The sequence below is a fragment of the Sesamum indicum genome, linkage group LG11, assembly GCF_026168435.1.
Source record: "Sesamum indicum cultivar Baizhima isolate 11 linkage group LG11, ASM2616843v1, whole genome shotgun sequence".
Lineage (NCBI taxonomy): Eukaryota > Viridiplantae > Streptophyta > Magnoliopsida > Lamiales > Pedaliaceae > Sesamum > Sesamum indicum.
In genome coordinates this window covers 459296-485584 of record NC_142667.1, presented here as the reverse complement: position 1 = coordinate 485584, position 26289 = coordinate 459296, and the positions used below count along the sequence as shown (strand labels likewise).

The window sequence follows — 26289 nt, the reverse complement described above, 5'->3', positions numbered from 1 at the left end:
CTTCTCAATGAAGGTCTCTGTAAATTCTCACTGGTAAATAAACCAATTGGTTAGTCTGTTAGTTCACTTCTAGGGGCAGATGAAAAAGCAACACTCACAGTTATGTCTATAACTAAATAAGGAAAGAAAAAATTGGCAGACGGCACATAGCTCATGAATTGATCATTTATTTGTTAATGCATTACAATTGCAAAATAATGGACATTATATGGCAATTACAACTTTGGAAAATGGAAACTATAAAAACAACTACTGCTGTAAAGTCACCAATACTCTTCTATGAGAAAAGGGTCAGTCCTGTCAGTCTCAGCAGCTATACAAAAGTTGATTTTTAGTTCAAAAATTTCCTGCAGTTGGGAGAATTACACAAGCAAGGGACTTTAACCTCCTCACGCTCATCAGGATCAAACAAGTAGTCGTACCTGTTAGACAATGCAGGAAAGAGTTAGTAATATTAGATTAAATATCATATTCCTGCCTTGGAAGGGGATCAGTGGCATGGTTAAGGACAAAGAGAAGTATTCATACGTTAGCTCATCGCCAGCTGAAACATTGGTTTTAGCTATAAGAACTATCCGGCTCTCTTCTTCACCCATACTCATAATCCTCGCATAACAGTTAGGCATGCACTGCATCACGTCCACGAGTTTATAAATTGTCACAAGAGTATCATACAAGGAAGAATTCCAAAAGAAAACCATTCTCATGTTTCCACATTTCATCCAACATTAGGCAGATAAGTAGTGAAGTGTGTCATAAGATCAAGATAATGCTGAGCACTATAATTCCCCAGGCGTGCTGAGAAAATGCAGTATTAATACAATTGTGATCCAAGATAAATATGAATATAACCATAAAAGAAATCTCAAATAGAACATAGAAGAAGAGCATACCGAATGATTAATGAGGCGAGCTATGTTCCCCTTATTTGTCGCATCAATGACCACTTCCTCACTGATCTTAAAAAGCTGGATAATGCATTACATCAGACATTTATAACATGCTCAGAGGCACATACAGAATAGTTGAGTGAAATCAATGTAAAGCTAGCACAACATGATAGCAGCATCTGGAATCAGAACAATTAACTTTATTTTGCATCCTTTTACTTCATAAAGACTGATTATTGTGGTCCATATACAGGAAAAGAATCTTATGTCCCCAACATCCACTTTAGATGAATGAACCCAGGAAGACAAAAACAAGAATAGACATATGAATCTCTAGCTCTTCAAAAATTAACAAGTCAGCTCATACATATGCACCAGATGTCCAGACATATTTGCATATAACTAGAGAGCGATGAAGAATAGACTCACATAGCAATCTTTGCCCTCCGATCTATAACGTGCCTCCCTTAGGTCAGCGACGCTACGTCTCACCTGCTCACCACGATATTCAACAACCTGGAGAAGAGCAGAAATTGACTAGTGAGGTGAGGAAGGTAGCATGGCAGCATCATAAACAAGAAGTATGGGAACGCGGTTGCGCCCATGTATTCTATATTGTTAATAGAAAAACAAGAGGATTTAAAATACTACCATTTCTCCTTCTTGAATGCTTTGCCTAGCAAAGAGGCCCCATCCATGTATCCTTGATTTACCAAAACAAACCCGATATATTTCGGTCCTCTGAAGCATAAAAAAAGTACACTTGTCAATAAATATATGAGAAATTACAGAATATTTCTACAGGGGTTGGGGGTGGGGCTGGCCGGGTTGGGAGACAGGACAGATGAGCGATAAAACCAAAATGCATAAATGATATATGAGACATGCAGAAAAGAGTTATTCACCTTTAAATGCTCTAGCCGTTCTCTGAATGTTGAAAATGCTTTTGCCTCATCAAGAGCCTTAACAATGACAGAAGAGGAGCAAGCAAATAAGTTAAATAAGTCTTGACAAAAAAGAAATTACTCAAAGCCAGAAAATTATTTTTGTTACAGAACACAATATGAAGGAAACAAATTACTTTGTCATGTGAAGTTAAACGATCTATATCATGTAGAGAGTGGTGACTAGGCCCCATCACGCGGTGAAATACTGACTCTTGTCCAATTTTCTATTGAGAGCAAATAAGCATGGTGAGACAAGAAAAAGTGATACATATAACCTTGAGTAAACATAAATATTCTCCTAACGGTCCAGGGCAAATATTTTGCACAGGACAGGTGCATGATCACACTACCTTCACTTTTGAAGGCTTATAAATGCGGCACCTCGCAGCAGACATTGCTTCAAATTCATCTGTATCAGCAGGAGATGAATCAGAGCATTCAGCAGTCCTTGATGAGATGAGCCTTGAACCTCTCAAGCATTGTTCTTGATACTGGCTTTGGAGCAAACTTCTGTTAGAGAAAACGCCATGTGGTGTCTGAATCACGAGTACATTCTCTGAGCTAGGTATCCTGAGACAACATTGTATATTTAGAAAACCGGCCACATAACAAGTATAAGCTCTTGATCTAAAAGGAACGTCAAAACAATGAAAAGGAGACAGTAGTCTTTTCTCTAGAAAATTGGCTATCATTTACAACTGTAGTTGATGCAAGCAACAACCTCTGACTAACTTTCATGAAGTTTGAAGTTGACAAATCGATCCCTAGCATGCATTAGATTTGTCCTAAAAACAAAAATCACAATAATTCATGTCCTTAATCATTCATGGTGCGTATATTAGATCCTCCTGCCTAATCTAGGTTTACTAATAATACAAACTGATCACTTTTCTTCTAACTGAATCTTACTTGCAAAAACACATATGGAACACACGTCACATGCATCAACATAATGTACGCGCATGTGTGTATTTGTTACACATATATGGTGTGTCTTTCCAATATACACACACAAGAGGTGCATACAATTGACAGCACATATTTCTACATGAAATTGTGTAAATTCATATTGAACACATGAACACACGATTATAAAGATGCATGAGGATGTGTGCGGATAGGTCCGAACAAAAACAGTGTGGCACTTAACCATACCTGTGAACAGCACAGTACGATATCCATTTGGTTATCTGCATCCCATTCTTCTCCAAGCAATGCAACTGGATTTAAGGTAAATTACTCAAAAAGCAATCACCCAAGAAAAAAAGACAAAGAAAGAACTAAAACAGCAACCATCTGTCTGACAGTGTGCTTTTATATACAGAATAGAGAATTATAAAAAAGGACCCCAGAGGAAAAGCATATTACTAAAAGTTGATTTCTTTCTTTTCTAGCATAACAAAACAAAATTACCCCGACCAATTAAGAAGCTAAGTCTGCTGAAATCAACCATATTTTACATTCATACACAAGAAATTATCTCACTTGTCTCACATTACCATCAATAGGAACCAAACTTCAATCGCATTTGTTTTTCTATTGATATACATGATACGAAAAGAAATTTTCATTAATTACTTATTCATTTCCAACATTGGAATAAATGAATAATAATGCTTTCTGTTCGACTTACTTCCATACATTACTCCAAGATACAATTTTCCTCAAGATAACTCTAGCAAATGACCTTTTCCAAGCTTTCTTCAGTCTTTTATCTATCGATACACATGATACTGAAAGAAAATGTCGTTAATTCTTGGTTCACTCCCAACATTGGAATGAATAATGCTTTCTGTTCAACTCACTTCCATATACTGCAAGATATTATTTTCCTCAAAATCACTCAGTAACCAAATGACCTTCCCCAAGCTTTCTTCAATTCTCTGAAAAATAATCAAATTTATGGACCAGTCACAGTGGAGCTGTTACGTACAGTTCATTTTAGATCTTCGATTCAGTTTTTGAGCAAGAAATCCACTAATGCCTTTTATCCTAGAACATCACAGGAAGGAGATTCTAAATCTTTTTTACCCTTTCTACATGGAGCTATCTCTGCCATCCAGAAAATCAATTTCCTTCAATATGCGAAGGAGTGAAACACGATGTAGCAGAGTTATCAAAATGTATCCTCCCAGCACCCTGATCAATTAAATTACATTATAGATCAAACCTATAACTTGGGCTCAAGATTGTCTTTTCAGGTCAGTTCCACTTACTGATCAAGGTGGAAATAATCCAAAAATTACACAAGAGATCCACAAAGCAACTCTAGGAAGATCCCTAAAGTAGCTACAAGGACTTAAAGATGTATATGGGTAGATATACATGGTCAAGAGGATGTCAGTGTTAACAAATAGTGGAAAGAAAAAAATCAACTTACTTCCATGCAATATCCGGCACGAGATGCACACGTAGCATGGAAATAGGTGGCACACTTGCAACATTGCATGCAAGAACCATGAATCTGCTTGCAAATAACGCATGCCTGCATATTTACAATCAAAACAATTTAAGAAAAAAATACAGCAAAAGACCATTTCAGATGAAAACAATGAAATATTTAACTAATGGCAAGAAAACGAAACACACTTCAGTTATATGGATGAGAAGTAAATTTGCAGCAGATGCAGAGTTACTAAAAAGAAAGCATGATGAAAATATAATTCTTAAGTGTTCTTCTATAAATTATACAATTCTGAATACTACCCTAATACTAGTCATTTAATCAGTTCCACACATTTTCAAGAGGGCCTTCCGAAAGAGCAACGAAAAGATTCTAGAGCTAATCAACAATATGTCGATCCTCTGAAAGATTCTACCTTAGTGAATGAGCTTGGTGGAATTCTAAAAAGTCCAACAGCAGGCTCCATTTTCTCTGCATTTGAGAAAGCAATTTCTGGCCGGAACCACGCACACGTAACATGAACCCATAGAGATTCTACATCAGTTGGCTTTAATGCACCTCCTGAAAATGCAGTTTTCAGTTAGAAGAATCAAGGAAAACAATAAACCATATATCATCTTAACTCAGGAAAAATCAAGCTATGTCAAGTGACATGCCTTTGACAGGACACAGACAACATTCCCTCTCAACTTCTGGGGTTTCACATGCCCGGCAAACCCACGAAGCAAAATCCTGTGTGTTCCTTACTCCATAGCATTCTTGATGTACTGCTATTTGACATCTGAACCACAAAGTAACATCTTAGAATAACAGGAAAGATCATCCCCGAGGAGTCTATGAGCTACACAAATGTGACTGCAGAATTTCACACCTGTTGCATATTATTATTTTGTTGTAGTCCCAGTCTTCAACCCATCTACAAATAGCACATCGTTCTGTGGTCCACTTCGCATGAACAGGTTTGTAGTTTTCTGTCAAAGTTAGACTAGTAAGATATTGTATCTCATGTACTTTACAAATGGCAAATGTTTCATAAAGAAAAAATAAATGTGGTGCACTAAAGCAGCCCAAGCTACAACCTTTCAGAAAAGCAAAAAGCTGCTTCTTATCCAACCGCATAGGATTGAAGCAGTGCACGTTGTACTCTGTCATCTGCACCACACTGTTTTTAGTAGACAGAATTAAGAACTTAAATTCCATGAATTATGAATATACTTCAGCCATTTGACGTTGGATATACAAGAGCCTTTTACAATTTCTGTTAAGAGAATGGCCAGGAATACCAAGAATGTTAAACTCAGGCAACAATGGAGCAGTAGAAAAAGGTGGAAGACCCCAGGCATTATATAAGGGGATATACCTAAATTTTCATACTTGTTGATCTTTCATTTTTTCAGCATTGTCTGACCACCAATGGTAATTGACAAAAGCTTTATGGATAACAAAAGACCAACTAAACATACGATAAATGACACAGCAGAGAAGTGACAAAATTTGGAATATGGGGGTACAGTAACAAACCCATTTTTCAAGTGGCATATTAGACCCCTTCACTTTTACGCTATGTTTCCATTTCTTCGCTCTGCATCCTGTATGTCGTTCCCACTCACTGAGCCCATATTTCCTTGTGCCACATGAACCACAAACACACTGAACCCTGAGAGTGAGAAGAGGAAAAGACTAAATAAATAGATCAATTGCAGTAGTCTAACAATTCATCCAGGGTGTATGATGAGCTTTAACCGTATACAAGGACTAAAGTACAACTGACATGACATGAGTCTTTTAAGATCATAATAAAAGATGAACATGAAATTTCATAAAGGGAAGCCACGGGATGTGGATGCTTTAGGCTACCATGTCATGAACAGTTATTAATTAATGCAGAGAAACTGTGATGGCCAGCTCACTAAATTAAAAATAAAAACCTTTTTTATGGAACTTAGAACTTACAAATGAAGACTTGGATAATAAATCCCTTCCACACCGTTGCAGACAACTGTTATGTTGTCAGGCAGCATTTTGCTTGCAAGTTTTTCAGCTGGCCTGGTGCATACCAGCATGAACACAAGTCAGCAAGTCCTTTCAACAAACATAACTAGATAAATGACAGGTGCAGCAAAATGGGTACCTGAGATAAAGCTGTCGTTTATCCAAAGGAAATGATTCAGATGCCGGCTTTCCTTTGCATTCAGGGCAGAAGTAATCAACATTTTTCAGATCCTACAAACATTAACATGTCAAATGTTACACATCATATCTTGGTCGCAAGCCAAGACTTCAGAATAGCATGAAATCCATCTTAATATATTAGATTTGTAGGCAGACCTTCAAAAGGTTGGTAGAAATTTCGGCACATTCAGCATGGACCCAAACATCACAACTGTCGCAACATACCTAACAAAAATAGTTTGCACAAAGTGAAAAGGGAATAAGTCAATTAATAGTAAGTAGACAAGAACATGCCACATGCACACACATAGACATACAAAAAGAAAGATCAGAAATACAGATAATCTCACCCAACTGCCACCATCAGAATGATGCCAAATTTTCTTGCAAACACCACAGTATTGTTTTGATTTCCTTAACTGCAACCATAGCACTTTCCAAATAAAAATATATTCAAAAATAACTATAAGGAATCTGTAGCTAGATAGCAACCAATATACGCTATTGACTAACCTTAATACAATGTTCACACAAAAAATAAGCCTTGGCTGTTGTATCCTTCATTCTCTTCACCATTCTGCAAGGAAATATCAAGCCACAGCTGCCACATCTTCGGGTGTCTTTTCTTGTATCAAAAATATCCTGCAACACAGTCCACAACGAACTTGACAAACCACTCAGAATATTTTCAGACCGGGACATCTTGGAATTTGCAAAGCAGCAGGAGATTTTACAAGGTAAGAAAAGGTAAGGCATGATTTGAAAAATATACTGCTACCTGTCTACTTCAGTAAACTATGCTCAATCTATTAATCACCCAATACCTTGGAACCTTAAAAAGCATTTTTAACATTAGATATTTAATGTAAATGTACAATGAGTAACCCTAGCGGTGACACTTCACCACAAAAATTTGACGTAGAAAATCTTGATAACTGATTTCTAATGGAAACTGTAAGAATTTAAATGTACCATCTATCACCAAGCAAGATTCAGATATTTTCTGTTCTTACAACAATAGAATAGTCAAGAGCAATTGAGACTTGCCTGCTGAATGGTACATTCTGACTCCTGATTTGAACCAGTGGCTTCAGCACTGCCATGATTTGTGACAGGCAATGTTTCCTGGCCAGTCTCCATGGTTGAATCGGCGTAGCCATTTTCTGCTAAAATTGCCTCCTCTATAGCCAGGTGGAAATCACTGGGCTTGCTACCATACAACTTAGTCTGCCCCTGAAACCTAAACCAAACAAATTTACATACCTGCTTTCCTCACTTACCATAGTTAAAACAAAATTCAACACTATATTCACCTGCCCATGTATTCATGAAAAGGAAAAACCATTCCCGCTTTTATCCAAGCATAATCCTGCTTAAAGTAACAAGATCAGATACGGATACCTTTACAGGCCAGAAAAAAGGGCAAGCTCCTGTATATCATTGCTTATGAAAAGAATCACAGTATTGAATGACATCATGATAAACATGTCTCTGTGCATGAACTAAACCCCCCGCCCCCCAAAAAAAAAAAAAAAAACCGACCAAGACCTTCAGTAATCCTTGGCAAGTGCAAAAACTTGAGCTGTTGCACCAGCTGCAGTTGCTCATAGCATTTCTCAGATATCCCTATGTATGTACAAAATGTTCACCACATAGTGTAACTTTCTAAGTAAAACAATCATGCATAACCCCCAGTGTCATGAGAGGAAATTACCCTTTGTCCATTTCTGGAGTACCCGTAGAACATAACACAAAGAGTGCCAGGAACACAAGCTCGCAGTACTGCCTCAGGAGCTTGCCAGAGGGGGTCAATTACAATAGCAGGCCAAGCAGGGAAATTCTTCCCACATTTAGCCCAAACTATATCTCCCATCACAAAATCACCAGGCTCATAAAAATCGGCCTTCTTTTCAACCACTTTCTCCTTCACTGATTTTTTGGATCCTGCATGTCCATTTATGTTACCACCACTTTCCACCATGGGAGAAACACAAGAATTCCCTTCATTAACTGACATCACTGAACTCTGCGAACTAGGATAGGGCTCTAAAATTATATTTTTCAACCGGAAGTCCAATGGCCTCTCAATTCGAGGTTTCTTGACTAAATATATGTCATCATAAGATGCAGACGACTCTTCCCTTTTTAACTTCTTATTACGAGGCACATTCTGAGCATATTCATTATTATCTGCTAAACAGCTCTTCAAATCATCAGAACACTCTGACTTTTCTTTCTTCCACGAGTGCAAAACCGAGTCGCTAAATTTCATAGGAAGAACCTGCCTACGCCCTCTGGAAGACTTCAACAATGGAGGCTTATTCTTAGAAACCCTCTGAGCCACGGAAATAGCTTTGCCGTTGCATGATGATGACACCCCAGTCGGTGGGCAATAGCTTGAGCGATCAATGTTCTCGCTTTCTAATTGAACTACAGGAACTGTAAAACACTGAGTCGCTTGCTTCTTCATCGTCTTACAATCAACAGCAGTGGAGCATGATTCTTCAACGTCGTCGCCACCAATGATTTCTTCTTTCTCCGCTGAGCAACGCTTAAGTTTCGGCATTCCAACTTTCCTCGGCCGTTTCCCGATCATCTCCTCGTCACCAATCAGATTCACCCATCGCAAAAAAACCCAAAACCGAGACAAACCCTAATTCCCGATCCCCACCGGAAATATCAAAATAGATATCTATCCAAATGCCCTTCAAATAAATCCCGATTATTACTCACTGAGATTTAACAACAAACTACGACCTAGAACTATCTATACAGCCCTAATTAAGAATTAAGAACTCAAACCGAAAAAATCTAAAGACCAGAGAAAACAATTCACCCTCGAACTCGATTTTCCGAAACGAATTTTACATGCAGATCAAAATCTTCACACGGGAAGGAAAATTAAAAACCAAAAAAAAAAATACATGAAAGGAGGAAGAACGAATGAGAAATTCTGACGAATCACAGAAATAATCGAAAATTTGCTCTAAATTCAGACCAAATCCCAAAAGAGAATTGTATGAGTAGGTTGTTTGTGTGTATATGAATGGAGGCATAAAGGGATTTTCTTTTTTATTTAATTTTCAAACCAAATAATCCAAAATATTTGGATGGGCAGATTCAATTGAAATTTTGGGGGAAGCTTTGGCTCCAAGATTTTGCAGCAAGGATCGCGCCAAGGCCCAAAATGTTGGAGCCGAAGCTAGGTAGCACAGAAGTTTTGTGTTACCGGGAAGCGTTGACATACGTGTCCGATTTTTATTGGCGGCACTGAGGGCTTCTCTGTGTTACGGATGAAGTAAGCAACTGCCATGTCTGGGTTTTCGGCTTGAATGGTTTGGGCTGAATTGTTTGAATTTTCTACGATTGGGCCAAATTTTGTTTAGGAAATTAGAATTATGATTAGGGATTATTCTTTGGCCCATTAGTTATTTTTCGTGTTGCAGGCCTCTTTATGAGGTCTGGCAACTAAATTTGCTATGCCAATTTCTTGCTTGTTCCCCAGTTCAATTGGGAAAAAATTACGACGGGTCTTTTTAGATTTATTATAATTATAAATGAGTAAAAATTATTTTAGCACTTGAGTTTTTGCATTATTATCATCGATACCCCTTAAAATTATTGGGTCAAGCCTACCAGTTAAGCATACTTGCCCAACCGGCTAAGAACCCAATCTCAGCTAATACTTAACCAAATCACCAACGGTTTGTTTCGTATGACATCCAACTCAAATAGCTTTCTAGTGGAGTGTGGAACTCAGTATTTGACTTTGTATCCAACTTTGTACAAGCCTATAAATAGAGGTTCTGTGCAAATTTCTGTTAACATCAAACAACATTACATTCATCCTCCAACTTTCTCTTTTCTTGCACCATTCTCTCTCGGTTTTTTAGCATATTTCAACCCTATAGTTTGCAATCCATGAATATTTATCACTCTCACATCATATTTCATCATTATTCTCACTTTATTTCAAGTTTTTTCTTTTATTTCTTCGTAAATAGTTACCGACTTAAGCATTAGAGTGTTAACCTCTGTTTTCCAGAGCTAATGCTTCGATAATCTTAGAATTTTTTTAAAGATCCTTGGACCCTTGTCCTGTGGCTAAATTTCTAGTATGTATCATTAGCACCGTCTGTGGGAGCACTTAAGCTTTAGCGTGAGAAATGGTAAATTCCAACAATGGACGTGGCCATGAATCCTACGAGGGAAGCTCTTCCCTCCCTGCTATGTTTGAGCTTGTTATTTTACTTACAAATCCTGTTGTGGGAGATGTCAACATCCTTGGACCAGACACAACACCAGAAGCTAATGTTCCAGTCCCAACTCCCACTCCTGAGCAAGCAGTTGGACCTATTGTTCTAAACTTGCTCTTCTGTAAGCAGCTTTGTCAGTTCATCATGGAGACCATAAACTCAACCCTCCATGGCTCTTAGGCCAGCGGAGTAGGACCCTCTTCCCAGCAGGAAAGAGGAGGAACACCAGAAAGTCAATGTATCTACGAACAGGTTCCTACTAGGCTCTAGGAGAATCGATCCATCCCTATTGGTTTTGCAGGCAAGGAGGCAGCAGGACACTAGCCCCCTAGTATCTGGCAATCCCTAAAGAAGGAGACGGTGGAACTTCGCCAGCAGGTGGCCAAGGAGACCATGCCTACTGAGCGGGGCATTCCTTTCGGCGAACACATTATGGCTAAAGAACTTTCTGCTCACTTTCGAGCACCTTCCCACGTACCTGTTTATGACGGTACCACCGATCCAGCTGAACATATCCGTAAGTTAAAAAATGCAGCCTCACTGCATAGGTAAACTAATGTCATTAAATGTCGTGATTTCCTTACTACACTAACGAATTCTGCCCAACAATTGTTCGACCAATTTCTTGCTAAATCTGTTAGATCTTTTGTAGAATTTAGCTCCCTCTTCCAACATAAATTCGCCAGCAGCAAGAAGTATCAAAAATCAGTTAACAGCCTTTTCGGGATCAAGCAGGAAGAGAACGAGACTTTAAGGGCCTATGTTCAGCACTTCAAGACAACCATCCTTGAGGTCCCAACAGCTCACCAGGAGGTGCTAGTCAGTGCATTCACCCAAGGACTCTGTGAAGGCTGCTTTTTTGAGTCTCTAGCTAAGAAGCCAGCCATTGACTACCTAGATGTGTTAGCTCAGGCTAAAAAGTATATGAACCTAGAATACACCTGGCTGGTGAGAAGGAGCAGTCGCGATAGGCAGAGGGAGAACGAGTTATTCTCCTCCAGCAGGAGCAGGGGAGAGCCTAGAGGATACCTCAACTTTTGTGACCCATAGGACAAGCACTACACCCCGCTCATCACCAGCCCAACTAGAATACTCATTGTAATTGATTAGTATCCCGCCTTACAATGGTCTAAAGGCTCAAAGAAAGGTCCCCAACTCCAGAAATCTAAGTAATTTTGCAAGTATCACAACGAGTATGGCATGACACCAACCGTGTCGCCAGTTGAGGCAAGAATAGAAAGCTTATCCAATTCAGCTACTTGAAGGATTACGTAGAAAAAGAAAAGAGGCACAAGCATAAAGAAGAACGCTCCCGCTATCACAGCTCTTGCAAGAGCAAGGAGCAAGCAGAAGATCTCTATGAGGCTTTTCAACCATGGAATGCTTATAACCTTAGGAAGTTTTATTCCTCAAATTCCTCCTCTTTATTTACAACTTGCTATCCTTGTAATCAAGCATTATCTGACATGAATAAAGACAATTCTTGCTTCCTATCTTGTTTTACTTGCAGGCTCAATTTTCAGCTTCTAGCTGACTCCAAATAAGCCGTCGCCACCAACTGTCGCATATTTTTACATAAGTCGTTCCTAGCTGGCACATGCACTTTTGTAAGCTGCCACCAGCTAGCACACGCTCCTAATAAGTCGCCACCAGCTAGTGCACACTTCTACATAAGTAGTTGGTGCACACACTTACATAAGTTGCCACCAGTTGGTAAACGTAGTGACATGAGTCGCCACTAGTTGGCACACGCATCCAACTCAATCATCACCAGCTGGCATATTCGCATTGCAAACAGCTACCAACTAACGCACTTACTTCAGTTCCTATCTACCTTCTGTTGGTACATTTTTTTTCAGCATAATGCTAATAAAACTTGTTTATCCTACTTAGTATTGCTCTAACACCTAAAGGGTATATTATTACAGAGCAAATAAATTGGGTATTTTTCAGTTCAATATTTATACTAACCTGCGGAAATACAAAACATAGCATAAATGACTCTCCAGCTAGAGTCATTCAATCGGTCAACATTATTCAAGAAGCTCAGCGGGAGTCGTCCTACTGACGAGTAGTAAGGAAGAAAGACCCTCAGGCACGATGGGTAAGAGCCCACCAGCAGGACGGATAAAACCCATCAGTAGGGAAGAAAAACTCTCAGGCTTACCTGCTACTTTACTGAGCTGGCGGACCCAAGAAATAAGCCCGTTTCAACCGGACACGTCATCATACAGTTGGGAGGAAACGTCATATAGCTTGCTAATGCATTTGTACACGTCATCCTAAAATATCTCCAAGTGGTTCCAAATAAATCGGTTATAAACGAGCTAGATTATCTACAAATAACTAATTTCCAGAATTGTAAGCAGATCTGCCAGGGTTTACTCCAGCTCACGTATCTCAGCCAATACTTATCCAAATCACCAACGGTTTGTTGTGTATGACAACCAACTCGAATAGCTTTCTAATTGCATATGAAACTCAGTATTTGACTCCATATCACTGTACAAACCTATAAATAGAGGTCTTGTACAGATTTCTGGTAATATCAAACAACTTCACATTCATCCTCCAACTTTCTCTTTTCTTGCACCATTCTCTCTCAGTTTTTTAGCATAGTTCAAGCCTATAGCTTGTAATCCACGAATATTTATCACTCTCACATCATATTTCACATTATTCTCATTTTATTTTAAGTTTTTCCTTTTATTTTTCATAAATAATTACTGACTTAAGCATCAGAGTGCTAACCTCTATTTTGCAGGGCTAGTCCTTCGATAATCTAAGGATTTTCTTGAAGATCATTCCACCTTTGTAGTGTTGCCAAATTTCTGGAACACATTAATACATGAGTTTCTCCCTAAATATTAAATTGATATCTTAGTTTTTTCCATAAATATTAAATTGATACATGAATTTTTATAAATGTCCTAATTGGTGCTTGAGTTTTTATATAAAAATCAATTAGATGCATATCTTTATTTAGAATATTTTATAATAACAAAATTATCCTTTTAATATAACTTAAGTTTTATATATATCCATTTATTTATAACACACTGTAGTCCTGTGATCAATAGATTATATTATTATAACAATTTTGAATGATAACAATGAACGATAGTAAATTAGTTTAGTATATATGAATATTCATTCAATAATTAAAATTAACATTTAATAGATTGGATAGAAAGCGATGGTTTCAAAATAAAAGTTAATGACATTTTAATCAAAAGTATTTTTTCTGGATTTAATTTCTAAATATTATAATTTAAGAAAAAAAATATTTTAAGACAAACAAAAAATAATAATAAAGAAATAATTTCACCAATCTTTTCCTTATGTTCTAAGTTTTACAAATTAAATACAAAATTTCATCTTCTATAACTATTTTTTTTTTAAATAATTATCTACCTTATGAAGGTGACTTTATTTTTATTTATATTTTAAATTGTGAACTTTAATTACACTTCTTAGACTAATTGTTTATTATCGTGTAATTTTTATGTTATTTTTATATATTAATAAAATCATATTTTTCTACTATTTCTCTTGAATATTGCAACTTTAAAGTAATTAAAATTTTATTTTATTTTTTATTTTAAAATCCGGTAGCCTCTTTATTTATAAAATTAGTGGATAATTTTTTGAGTCAGTAAAGGACAAAATATTTATATATTAAATCATGTTAATAGAATGTACTATAATAAATAAATACTTAACAATAATTTTGATTCAAATGGAGAAAAAAGAGAAACTAACTTTAGAGTAAAGGATATTTTTATCTTTACAAAATATTTTAAAATAGACATAGGTATCAATTCGAAATTATGGATAAACTCAAATATTAATCCAAAAATTTGCAAAAACTCATGTAAAAAAAAATTAATATTTATGAAGTAATTCGGGCATCAATTCGATCATTTACAAGAACTCATGTATCAATTTGATAATAATACTAAAATTTTGACACATTATAAATACCCTTCGTTATTTAAAAAAATAGAAAGTGATGTGGCCAGTGTCCAATAAGTCCCTCATTGAACCTCTAATTTCAGGTTTGTTGGTCCACTCGCAATTAATCGAATTGGACTTTAAACAATTGTGTACATGTGAAGTTGAATATAAGATGCAACTGAAAATGCAATAGAAAATCCAATCCGCTCTAAGCTAATAATGTATTCCTAAAGCAACCAACACATTGAGCAACTACGGCTTTAAACAATACCAGAAGATTGTTAATGATCTTCCTCTGATTTAGCTAAGGAAAAGGAATGCATCAAGCAATTTTCTGGCAGATGTTGAAAAAAACAAACCACTCTGAGTAGCTTTTCTCACACAAACAATGTTTTACAATCACACCACACTAAATATACAGAGCAATTCCTAACACTTCTCAGCTATACAAAACTTTATAGGAAAGATTCATTCATTTACTTCTGTTTTCTACAGACGTTTCTTCAGGGAGCCTCTACCATTTATACCAATGGAGCTAGTTGATGAACAGTCTCCGGAAAGCTTGCACCAAAATCAACTGAAATCCAAAAGCTTTATACTACAGTGATATCTCTTGCTCCATTGAACTCATTGAAAAGGGAGGGTGGTTATCGTGCTCCCGCGACCTTTGAAGTCTCAACAATGCCTCCAGAATGACAACGGCAACCAAGATTGAACCGAGCAGAAAACCGTAGCCTACTCTCCATGCTTGGCCGGCACTAGCTATGTGCATCCCCAAGACTATATTCACTGCTGCAAAGAAAAGGCAAATCCTGCCAGCCCAGTTGTGGTACCAGTTCCAATATCTACGGTACTTGCTGTCCTGACTAGGCCGCAAGAAGAAAGCAAGAACCTGACACAAGATTCAACACCTTGTCATCTTTCATGCGGTCTTTTCTTTTGTTCGCGAGAATGTTAAACCAGATGTCGTAAAGATTGAAGATGAAAGGTGTTTGATACATGTGTATCGATCATGCAGACAAACCTGGAGAATGGTGAGAACAAGGACAAAAATTCCAATGCCTTTGTGTGCAGAAATGAAAGAATGGAATGTGTTATTGAGGGATAGTCCAACAACAACTGCAGAAACTCCTAGTAAGAATCCAATGAACTGAAAGGCTATGTGAAGGTAATACCACCGACGATCTTTGTGCTTAAGGTATCTTGCCAAAATTGCTCCAACAGGGAGAAACAGACCCCATGCCAGTAGAGCCAATGTCCCATGGGTTCTCCTGTCTTTGAGAATGCTACGAGATAAATCAACACTGGAATCTGTGTTGCCTGTCAGGAGAAGTTTTGGAAAACAATGTCATGATTTGTAATACATTGGTTCAGTTCTAATTGTGCAGAGCAATCTTTGTTGCCCCTGCTGATTGGAAAAGGATAAAAGAAATCTTATGTATATGCAAGAAACATGTATGGAGATATTTTGCATGATCGAAATACTTGTAATAGCTAAAGTTCTGATCATCTGCAGATATATATTGTGTCTAGGATTCTTTGTGTATAACTAACCTACTATTTCTCCGATTTCCAACCGCTCATCCTAATAACTTAACAAGAGACATTCAGGAGATAAATTACTAAATCCCTTAAATAACTGCCTGGATTTATTAAACCAACTGACATAAACAAACCAACCTGATGAGAAATCAAAGTAGATAGTCGTCTTGTCATCATGAACAGCGAGGTGGTGGTGGTGCGGGGTTTTGGTGCTGAAAGCTAATAGAATAGGCTGAGTTTTAAGAGTTTTATTATACTTCAACTGGAATGCCAAGTATATAGTGGCTCCCTGTAGCGACACCAATGGTGGAACATTAGTTAGTGGCAGTTCACCTTCATCTGGTTTGATTTCTGATGCGGTGAAGCCCTTTACATAGTACTGTTTTATTCTTCCCCGGCCTTCTAAATTCACCCATCCCACCATGCAGCTGGAGTTCAGCATCATTCCATCCCTAGAAAAGCCGATTCCCACCCATCCACTGGTATATATGGTTGATAACACAATGGTGATCTCATTGTTCTTGGAATGGGAATACTGCAATGGGAAATCAATTATTTAAAAGATTGAAATGCAACTTTGTAACGTTCTTTTCTTTTTTCCTTTGGGATTAATAAGAACTTACCCTTAACAAATATGAGTTCCAAAGTGGTCTGCAAACCATGTCAGGTAAAGTACTATATGGAAACGGAAGAAATGAGGTGAGATCCGTTTCACATAGAGCAGCATTACTGCCATCAGAGTCCAGGTTATCTCCTTCTACCAGAAGAGAACTAATGAAAACCACAAAAAGAAAGCTCAATCTCAATAGGCCGAATGTCGAAAACTCCTCCATCATTGGAGCCAGAAAAAATCAAATTTGGTGATACTGTGAAGAGAATGAGATGAAGGGTGGGGAGAAGAAGATAATAAACAAGAATCTTGGGAAGGGCTGTTTGGTGGAAGGAGTTCTTGATGAGCAGTTGTCTTGATTTCCAAGCCTGATGAGTGATGGGTGGTGTTGTGTGGGGCTGAGTATGGTGGTTGAAGGTGGTGGGTGATCATCATTCCCTCCAAATACTTCATCTGATGATGATAATAAAAACACCCTCCAGCTGATCTGTTTCTATCATGACCAACTTTTGATTGAAAAACATAATAGTTCCCAAACATATGTAAGAAGAACTGTGAATTTGTACAAGGGCTTGCTTAAAATTTGGTAAAAAATTAGAGGTTTTGGTTTAACTGTCGTTATTATGAAAATGAGTAAACAACTTGCATGAATCTGTCAACTTTGCTACTAAATAAATTTGAACTACTTATTGATTGAGAAACATTTTCTGCTTCACTGATTCAAACATTCTATAAATTGGATAATGCATTACATCAGACAATTATAACATGCTCAGAGGCATATACAGAATAGTTGAGTGGAATCAATGTAAAGCTAGCACAACATGATAAGCTCGTGGCAGCAGCATCCGGAATCAGAGCAATTAACTTTATGTTGCATCCAAACCCGGGCATCTTTTTTACTTCATAAAGACTGATTATTGTGGTCCATATACTGGAAACGATTCTTATGTCCCCAACATCCACTTCAGATGAATGAACCCAGGAAGACAAAAACAAGGACATATGAATCTCTAGCTCTTCAAACATTAACAAGTCAGCTCATATATAAATTGCACCAGATATCAGACATATTTGCATATAACCAGAGGGTCATGAAGAATAGACTCACATAGCAATCTTTGCCCTCCGATCGATAACGTGCCTCCCTTAGGTCAGCAACGCTACGTCTCACCTGCTCACCATGATATTCAACAACCTGGAGAAGAGCAGCAATTCACTAGTGAGGTGAGGAAGGAAGCATGGCAGCATCATAAACAAGAAGTATGGGAATGCGGTTGCGCCCGTGTATTCTATATTGTTAATAGAAAAACAAGAGGATTTAAAATACTACCATTTCTCCTTCTTGAATGCTTTGCCTAGCAAAGAGGCCCCATCCATGTATCCTTGATTTACCAAAACAAATCCGATATATTTCGGTCCTCTGAAGCATAAAAAAAAGTACACTAGTCAAAAAATATGTGAGAAATTACAGAATTTTTCTACAGGGGTAGGGGGTGGGGCTGGCTGGGTCGGGAGACAAGACAGATGAGCGATAAAACCAAAACACATAAACTATACATGAGACATACAGAAAAGATTGTTCGCCTTTAAATGCTCTAGCCGTTCTCTGAATGTTGAAAAAGCTTTTGCCTCATCAATATCCTTAACAATGACAGAAGAGGAGCAACCAAATAAGTTAAATAAGTCTCGACAAAAAAGAAATTACTCAAAGCCAGAAAAATTATTTTTGTTTCAGAACACAATATGAAGGAAACAAATTACTTTGTCATGTGAAGTTAAACGATCTATATCATGTAGAGAGTGGTGACTAGGCCCCATCACGCGGTGAAATACTGACTCTTGTCCAATTTTCTATTGAGAGCAAATAAGCCATGGTGAGACAAGAAAAAGTATAAGTGAACTATATCACAAACAAACATGTGAATAGATACATATAACCTTGAGTAAACATAAATATTCTCCTAATGGTCCAGGGCAAATATTTTGCACAGCACAGGTGCATGATCACACTACCTTCACTTTCGAAGGCTTATAAATGCGGCACCTTGCAGCAGACATTGCTTCAAATTCATTTGTATCAGCAGGAGATGAATCAGAGCATTCAGCAGTCCTTGATGAGATGAGCCTCGAACCTCTCAAGCATTGTTCTTGATACTGGCTTTGGAGCAAACTTGTGTTAGAGAAAACGCCATGCGGGTGTCTGAATCACGAGTACATTCTCTGAGCTAGGTATCCTAAGACAACATTCTATATTTAAAACACCGGCCACATAACAAGTACAAGCTCTGATCCAAAAGGAATGTCAAAACAATGAAAAGGCGACAGTAGTCTTTTCTCTTGAATATTAGCTATCATTTACAACAGCAGTTGATGCAAGCAACAACCTCTGACTAACTTTCATGAAGTTTGAAGTTGACAAATCGATCCCTAACATGCGTTAGATTTGTCTTGAAAACAAAAATCACAACGATTCATGTCCTTAATCATTCATAGTGTGTATATTAGATCCTCCTGCCTAATCTAGGTTTACTAATAATACAAACTGATCACTTTTCTTCTAACTGAATCTTACTTGCAAAAACACATATGGAACACACGTCACATGCATCAACATAATGTACGAGCATGTGTGTATGTGTTACACATATATGGTGTGTCTTTCCGTTCTACACACACAAGAGGTGCATACAATTGACAGCACATATTTCTACATGAAATTGTATAAATTCATATTAAACACATGAACACACGATTATAAATATGCATGAGGATGTGTGCGGCTAGGTCCGAACAAAAACAGTGTGGCACTTAACCATACCTGTGAACAGCACAGTACGATATCCATTTGGTTATCTGCATCCCATTCTTCTCCAAGCAATGCAACTGGATTTAAGGTAAATTACTCAAAAAGCAATCACCCAAGAAAAAAAGACAAAAACAAAGAACTAGAACAGCAACCATCTGTCTGACAGTGTGCTTTTATATACAGAATAGAGAATTATAGAAAAGGACCCCAGAAGAAAAGCATATTACTAAAAGTTGAATTCTTTCTTTTCTAGCACAACAAAACAAAAATACCTCGACCAATTAAGAAGCTAATTCTGCTGAATTCAATCATATTTTACATTCAAACACAAGAAATTATCTCACTTGTCTCACACTACCATCAATAGGAACCACAAACTTCAATCACATTTGTTTTTCTATTGATATACATGATATGAAAAGAAAATGTCGGTAATTATTTATTTATTTCCAACATTGGAATAAATGAATAATAATGCTTTCTGTTCGAGTTACTTCCATATATTACTCCAAGATACTATTTTCCTCAACATCACTCTAGCAAATGACCTCTTCCAAGCTTTCTTCAGTCTTTTTTATCTATTGATACACATGATACTGAAAGAAAATGTCGTTAATTCTTGGTTCACTCCCAACATTGGAATGAATAATGCTTTCTGTTCAACTTACGTCCATATATTACTCCAAGATATTATTTTCCTCAACATCACTCAGTAACCAAATGACCTTCCCAAAGCTTTCTTCAATTCTCTGAAAAATAATCAAACTTATTTTCCCAAAATTTATGGACCAGTCACAGTGGAGCTGTTACGTGCACTTCATTTTAAATGTTCAATTCAGCTTTTGAGCAATCCACTGATGCCGTTTATCCTAGAACATCAATGGAAGGAGATTCTAAATCTTTTTTTTACCCTTTCTACTTGGAGCTATCTCTGCCATCCAGAAAATCAATTTCATTCAATATGAGAAAAAGTGAAACATGATGTAGCACAGTTACCAACAAGAATGTATCCTCCCAGCATCCTGATAAATTAAATTACATTATGATCAAATCTATAACTTGGGCTCAAGATTGTCTTTTCAGGTCAGTTCTACTTACTGATCAAGGTGGAAATAATCCAAAAATTACACAAGAGATCCCAAAAGCAACTCTAGGAAGATCCTTAAAGTAGCTACAAGGACTTAAAGATGTATATGGGTAGATATACATGGTCAAGAGGATGTCAGTGTTAACAAAAAGTGGAAAAAAAAACATCAACTTACTTCCATGCAATATCCGGCACGAGATGCACACGTAGCATGGAAATAGGTGGCACACTTGCAACATTGAATGCAAGAACCATGAATCTGCTTGCAAATAACGCATGTCAATTTACAATAAAAACAATTTAAGAAAAAAAATACAGCAAAAGACCATTTTAGATGAAAACAATGAAATATTTCATTCACGGCAAGAAAACGAAACACACTTCAATTATATGGATGAGAAGTAAATTTGCAGCAGACGCAGAGTTACTAAAAAGAAAGCTTGATGAAAATATAATTCTTAAAAAGTTCTTTAATAAATTATACAATTCTGAATACTACCCTAATACTAGTCATTTAGTCAGTTCCACACATTTTCCAGAGGGCCTTCCGAAAGAGCAACGAAAAGATTCTAGAGCTAATAAACAATATGTCGATCCTCTAAACAATTCTACCTTAGTGAATGAGCTTGGTGGAATTCTAAAAAGTCCAACAGCAGGCTCCATTTTCTCTGCATTTGAGAAAGCAATTTCTGGCCGGAACCACGCACACGTAACATGAACCCATAGAGATTCTACATCAGTTGGCTTTAATGCACCTCCTGAAAATGCAGTTTTCAGTTAGAAGAATTAAGGAAAACAATAAACCATATATCATCTTAACTCAGGAAAAACCAAGCTACGTCAAGTAGCATGCCTTTGACAGGACACAGATAACATTCCCTCTCAACTTCTGGGGTTTCACATGCCCGGCAAACCCACGAAGCAAAATCTTGTGTGTTCCTTACTCCATAGCATTCTTGATGTACTGCTATTTGACATCTGAACCATAGTAACTTCTTAGAATAACAGGAAAGAGCATCCCTAGGAGCCTATGAGCAACACAAATGTGACTGCAGAATTTCACACCTGTTGCATATTATTATTTTCTTATAGTCCCAGTCTTCAACCCATCTACAAATAGCACATCGTTCCATGGTCCACTTTGCATGAACAGGTTTGTAGTTTTCTGTCAAAGTCAGACTAGTATGACATTGTATCTAACGTAATTTACAAAAGGCAAATGCTTCATAAAGAAAAAATAAATGTGGAGTACTAAAGCAGCCCAAGCTACAACCTTTCAGAAAAGCAAAATGCTGCTTCTTATCTAACCGCATAGGATTGAAGCAGTGCACATTGTACTCTGTCATCTGCACCACACTGTTTTTAGTAGGCAGAATTAAGAACTTAAATTCCATGAATTATGAATATACTTCAGCCATTTGAGGTTGGATATACAAGAGCCTTTTACAATTTCTGTTAAGAGAATGGCCAGGAATACCAAGAATGTTAAACTCAGGCAACAATGGAGAAGTAAAAAAAGGTGGAAGACCCCAGGCATTATATCAGGGGATATATCTAAATTTTCATTCTTGTTGATCTTTCAATTTTCAGCACTGTCTGACCACCAATGGTAATTGACAAAAGCTTTATGGATAAAAAAAGACCAACTAAACATATGATAAATGACACAGCAGAGAAGTGACAAAATTTGGAACATGGGGGTACAGTAACAAACCCATTTTTCAAGTGGCATATTAGACCCCTTCACTTTTACGCTATGTTTCCATTTCTTCGCTCTACATCCTGTATGTCGTTCCCACTCACTGAGCCCATATTTCCTTGTGCCACATGAACCACAAACACACTGAACCCTGAGAGTGAGAAGAGGAGAAGAATAAATAAGTTGATCATTTGCATTAGTCTAACAATTCATCCAGGGTGTATGATGAGCTTTAACCGGATACAAGGACTAAAGTACAACTGACATGACATGAGTCTTTTAAGATTAAAAGATGAACATGAAATTTCATAAAGGGATACCACGGGATGTGGAAGCTTAAGGCTACCATGTCATGAACAGATATTAATTAATGCAAAGAAACTGTGATGGCTAGCTCAGTAAATTAAAAATAAAAACCTTTTTTTATGGAACTTAGAACTTACAAATGAAGACTTGGATAATAAGTCTCTTCCACACCGTTGCACACAACTGTTATGTTGTCAGGCAGCATTTTGCTTGCAAGCTTTTCAGCTGGCCTGGTGGATACCAGCATGAACACAAGTCATCAAGTTCACCTAAACTTAATTATCCTTTCAACAAACATAACTAGATAAACGACAGGTGGAGCAAGATGGATACCTGAGATAAAGCTGTCATTTATCCAAAGGAAATGATTCAGATGCCGGCTTTCCTTTGCATTCAGGGCAGAAGTAATCAACATTTTTCAGATCCTACAAACATTAACTTGTCAAATGTTACACATATCTTGGTCGCAAGCCAAGACTTCAGAATAGCATGAAATTCATCTTAATATATTAGATTTGGGCAGACCTTCAAAAGGTTGGTAGAAATTTCAGCACAATCAGCATGGACCCAAACATCACAACTGTCACAACATACCTAACAAAAATAGTTTGCACAAAGTGAAAAGGGAATAAGTCAATTAATAGTAAGTAGACAAGAACACGCCACATACAAAAAGAAAGATCAGAAATAAAGATAATCTCACCCAACTGCCACCATCAGAATGATGCCAAATTTTCTTGCATATGCCACAGTATTGTTTTGATTTCCTTAACTGCAACCATAGCACTTTCCAAATAAAAATATATTCGAAAATAACTATAAGAAATCTGTAGCTAGATAGCAACCAAATATAAGCTATTGATTAACCTTAACACAATGTTCACACAAAAAATAAGCCTTGGCTGTTGTATCCTTCATTCTCTTCACCATTCTGCATGGAAATATCAGGCCACAGTTGCCACATTTTCGGGTGTCTTTTCTTGTATCAAAAGTATCCTGCAACACAGTCCACAATGAACTTGACAAACCACTCAAAGAATATTTTGAGACCGGGACATCTTGGAATTGCAAAGCAACAGGAGATTTTACAAGGTAAGAAAAGGTAAGACATGATTTAAAAAATATACTTCTACCTGTCTACTTCAGTAAACTATGCTCAATCTATTATTCACCTAATACCTTGGAACCTCAAAAAGCATTTTTAACATTAGATCATTAAAGCAAATGTACAATGAGTAACCCGAGCGGTGACACTTTACTACAAGTCTCCAACTAAATTTGACGTAAAAAATCTTGATAACTGATTTCTCATGGAAACTGTAAGAATTTAAATGTACCATTCATCACCAAGCAAGATTCAGATATTTTCTGTTCTTACAACAATAGAATAGTCAAGCACAATTGAGACTTGCCTGCTGAATGGTACATTCTGACTCCTGATTTGAACCAGTGGCTTCAGCACTGCCATGATTTGTGACACGCAATGTTTCCTGGCCAGCCTCCATGGCGGAATCGGCATAGCCATTTTCTGCTAAAATTGCCTTCTCTATAGCCAGGTGGAAATCACTTGGCTTGCTACCATACAACTTAGTCTGCCCCTGAAACCTAAAAGGAACAAATTTACACACCTGCTTTCCTCACTTACCACAGTTAAAACAAAATTCAACACTATATTCACCTGCTCATATATTCATGAAAAGGAAAAACCATTCCCGCTTTTATCCATGCATAATCCTGCTTAAAGTAACAAGATCAGATACTGATACCTTTACAGGCCAGAAAAAAGGGCAAGCTCCTGCACATCGTTGCTTATGAAAAGAATAAACATGTCTCTGTGCATGAACTAAACACCCCTCCCCCCCCCCCCCCCCAAAAAAAAGAAAAAAAAAAAACCAACCAAGACCTTCAGTAATCATTGGCAAGTGCAAAAACTTGAGCTGTTGCACCAGCTGCAGTTGCTCATTGCATTTCTCAGATATTCCCATGTATGCACAAAATGTTCAGCACATAGTGTAACTTTCTAAGTAAACAATCATGCATGACCCTGAGTGTCATGAGAGGAAATTACCCTTTGTCCACTTCTGGAGTACCCGTAGAACATCACACAAAGAGTGCCAGGAACACAAGCTCGCAGTACTGCTTCAGGAGCTTGCCAGAGGGGGTCAATTACAATAGCAGGCCAAGCAGGGAAGTTCTTCCCACATTTAGCCCAAACTATATCTCCCATCACAAAATCACCAGGCTCATAAAGATCGGCCTTTTTTTCAACCACTTTCTCCTTCACTGATTTTTTCGATCCTGCATGTCCATTCATGTTACAACCACTTTCCACCATGGGAGAAACACAAGAGTTCTCTTCATTAACTGACATCCCTGAACTCTGCGAACTAGGATAGGGCTCTAAAATTATATTTTTCAACCGGAAGTCCAATGGCCTCTCAATTCGAGGTTTCTTGACTAAATATATGTCATCATAACAAGCAGACGACTCTTCCCTTTTTAACTTCTTATTACGAGGCACATTCTGAGCATATTCATCATTATTTGCTAAACAGCTCTTCAAATCATCAGAACACTCTGACTTTTCTTTCTTCCACGAGTGCAAAACCGAGTCGCTAAATTTCATCGGAAGAACCTGCCTACGCCCTCTGGAAGACTTCAACAATGGAGGCTTATTCTTAGAAACCCTCTGAGCCACGGAAATAGCTTTGCCGTTGCATGATGATGACACCCCAGTCGGTGGGCAATAGCTTGAGCGATCAATGTTCTCGCTTTCTAATTGAACTACGGGAACTGTAAAACATTGAGTCGCTTCTTCATCGTCTTACAATTAACAGCAGTGGAGCATGATTCTTCAACGTCGTCGCCACCAATGATTTCTTCTTTCTCCGCTGAGCAACGCTTAAGTTTCGGCACACCAACTTTCCTCGGCCGTTTCCCGATCATCTCCTCGTCACCAATCAGATTCACCCATCGCAAAAAAACCCAAAACCGAGACAAACCCTAATTCCCGATCCCCACCGGAAAAATCAAAATAGATATCTGTCCAAATGCCCTTCAAATAAATCCCGATTAAGAATTAAGAACTCAAACCGAAAAAATCTAAAGACCAGAGAAAACAATTCACCCTCGAACTCGATTTTCCTAAACGAATTTTACATGCAGATCAAAATCTTCCCACGGGAAGGAAAATTAAAAAACCAAAAAAAAAATACTAGAAAGGAGGTTTCTTTTTAACTGTCATTATTACGAAAATGAGTTGACAACTTGCATGAATCTGTCTACTTTGCTACTCATAAATAAATTTGAACTAATTTTTGATTGAGAAATATTTTCTGCTTCACTGATTCAAACATTCTATAAATTGGATAATGCATTACATCAGACAATTATAACATACAGAATAGTTGAGTGGAATCAATGTAAAGCTAGCACAACATGATAAGCTCGTGGCAGCAGCATCCGGAATCAGAGCAATTAACTTTATGTTGCATCCAAACCCGGGCATCTTTTTTACTTCATAAAGACTGATTATTGTGGTCCATATACTGGAAACGATTCTTACGTCCCCAACATCCACTTTAGATGAATGAACCCAGGAAGACAAAAA

General features: G+C 37.5%; 2 protein-coding genes and 1 pseudogene across 4 annotated transcripts; all 3 read right to left on the bottom strand.

Moving 5' to 3' along the window:
* Positions 1-132: 132 nt before the first annotated feature.
* SDG14 (SET domain protein 14) lies at positions 133-9609 on the bottom strand. The gene is made up of 23 exons (XM_011094734.3): positions 8128-9609; positions 7727-7782; positions 7461-7653; positions 6927-7055; positions 6764-6832; positions 6570-6638; positions 6373-6464; positions 6195-6287; positions 5763-5898; positions 5321-5393; positions 5113-5212; positions 4898-5022; positions 4657-4802; positions 4218-4322; positions 2993-3057; positions 2188-2407; positions 1972-2061; positions 1796-1852; positions 1542-1631; positions 1320-1406; positions 894-968; positions 529-629; positions 133-422 (listed from the first exon to the last, which is right to left on the bottom strand). The coding sequence occupies exons 1-23, from the start codon at positions 9007-9009 to the stop codon at positions 332-334; spliced, it is 3144 nt and encodes a 1047-aa protein (XP_011093036.2). The 5' UTR covers positions 9010-9609; the 3' UTR covers positions 133-331.
* Positions 9610-14970: 5361 nt separating this feature from the next.
* Positions 14971-17969, bottom strand: LOC105173083 (Cytochrome b561/ferric reductase transmembrane with DOMON related domain-containing protein). 2 transcript variants are annotated; one of them, XM_088875539.1, is made up of 5 exons: positions 17890-17969; positions 16792-16939; positions 16307-16703; positions 15651-15946; positions 14971-15518 (listed from the first exon to the last, which is right to left on the bottom strand). In XM_088875539.1, exons 2-5 carry the CDS (start codon positions 16828-16830, stop codon positions 15225-15227), a joined length of 1026 nt encoding a protein of 341 aa, XP_088731665.1. In that variant the 5' UTR covers positions 16831-16939; positions 17890-17969; the 3' UTR covers positions 14971-15224. The 2 variants fall into 2 exon arrangements, with proteins under 2 accessions (XP_088731665.1, XP_011093035.3); XM_011094733.3 differs by lacking the exon at positions 17890-17969 and having other exon boundaries at positions 16792-17303.
* Positions 17439-26042, bottom strand: LOC105173135 (histone-lysine N-methyltransferase ATX3-like; annotated as a pseudogene). Its single transcript, XR_016062826.1, has 20 exons — positions 24748-26042; positions 24358-24413; positions 24092-24284; positions 23547-23675; positions 23383-23451; positions 23205-23273; positions 23013-23104; positions 22817-22909; positions 22389-22524; positions 21948-22020; positions 21740-21839; positions 21528-21652; positions 21287-21432; positions 20850-20933; positions 19600-19664; positions 18795-19015; positions 18543-18632; positions 18350-18422; positions 18112-18201; positions 17439-17976 (listed from the first exon to the last, which is right to left on the bottom strand). The product of XR_016062826.1 is annotated as a histone-lysine N-methyltransferase ATX3-like (transcript).
* Between the last annotated feature and the right edge of the window lie 247 nt (positions 26043-26289).

Bases quoted from the DNA above. Each gene is read 5' to 3' on its own strand.
- LOC105173083 (XM_011094733.3), bottom strand. From the start codon at position 17,004: ATGATGGAGGAGTTTTCGACATTCGGCCTATTGAGATTGAGCTTTCTT. The intron at 16,704-16,791 runs GTAAGTTCTTAT...TTCCCATTGCAG, and splicing joins GGAACTCATATTTGTTAAGG to TATTCCCATTCCAAGAACAA. The intron at 15,947-16,306 runs GTTGGTTTGTTT...TTCTCCTGACAG, and splicing joins CTACTTTGATTTCTCATCAG to GCAACACAGATTCCAGTGTT.
- SDG14 (XM_011094734.3), bottom strand. From the start codon at position 9,009: ATGATCGGGAAACGGCCGAGGAAAGTTGGAATGCCGAAACTTAAGCGT. The intron at 2,408-2,992 runs GTATGGTTAAGT...ATGTTGTCTCAG, and splicing joins TCGTACTGTGCTGTTCACAG to GATACCTAGCTCAGAGAATG. The intron at 1,407-1,541 runs GTAGTATTTTAA...GCTCTTCTCCAG, and splicing joins GCATTCAAGAAGGAGAAATG to GTTGTTGAATATCGTGGTGA.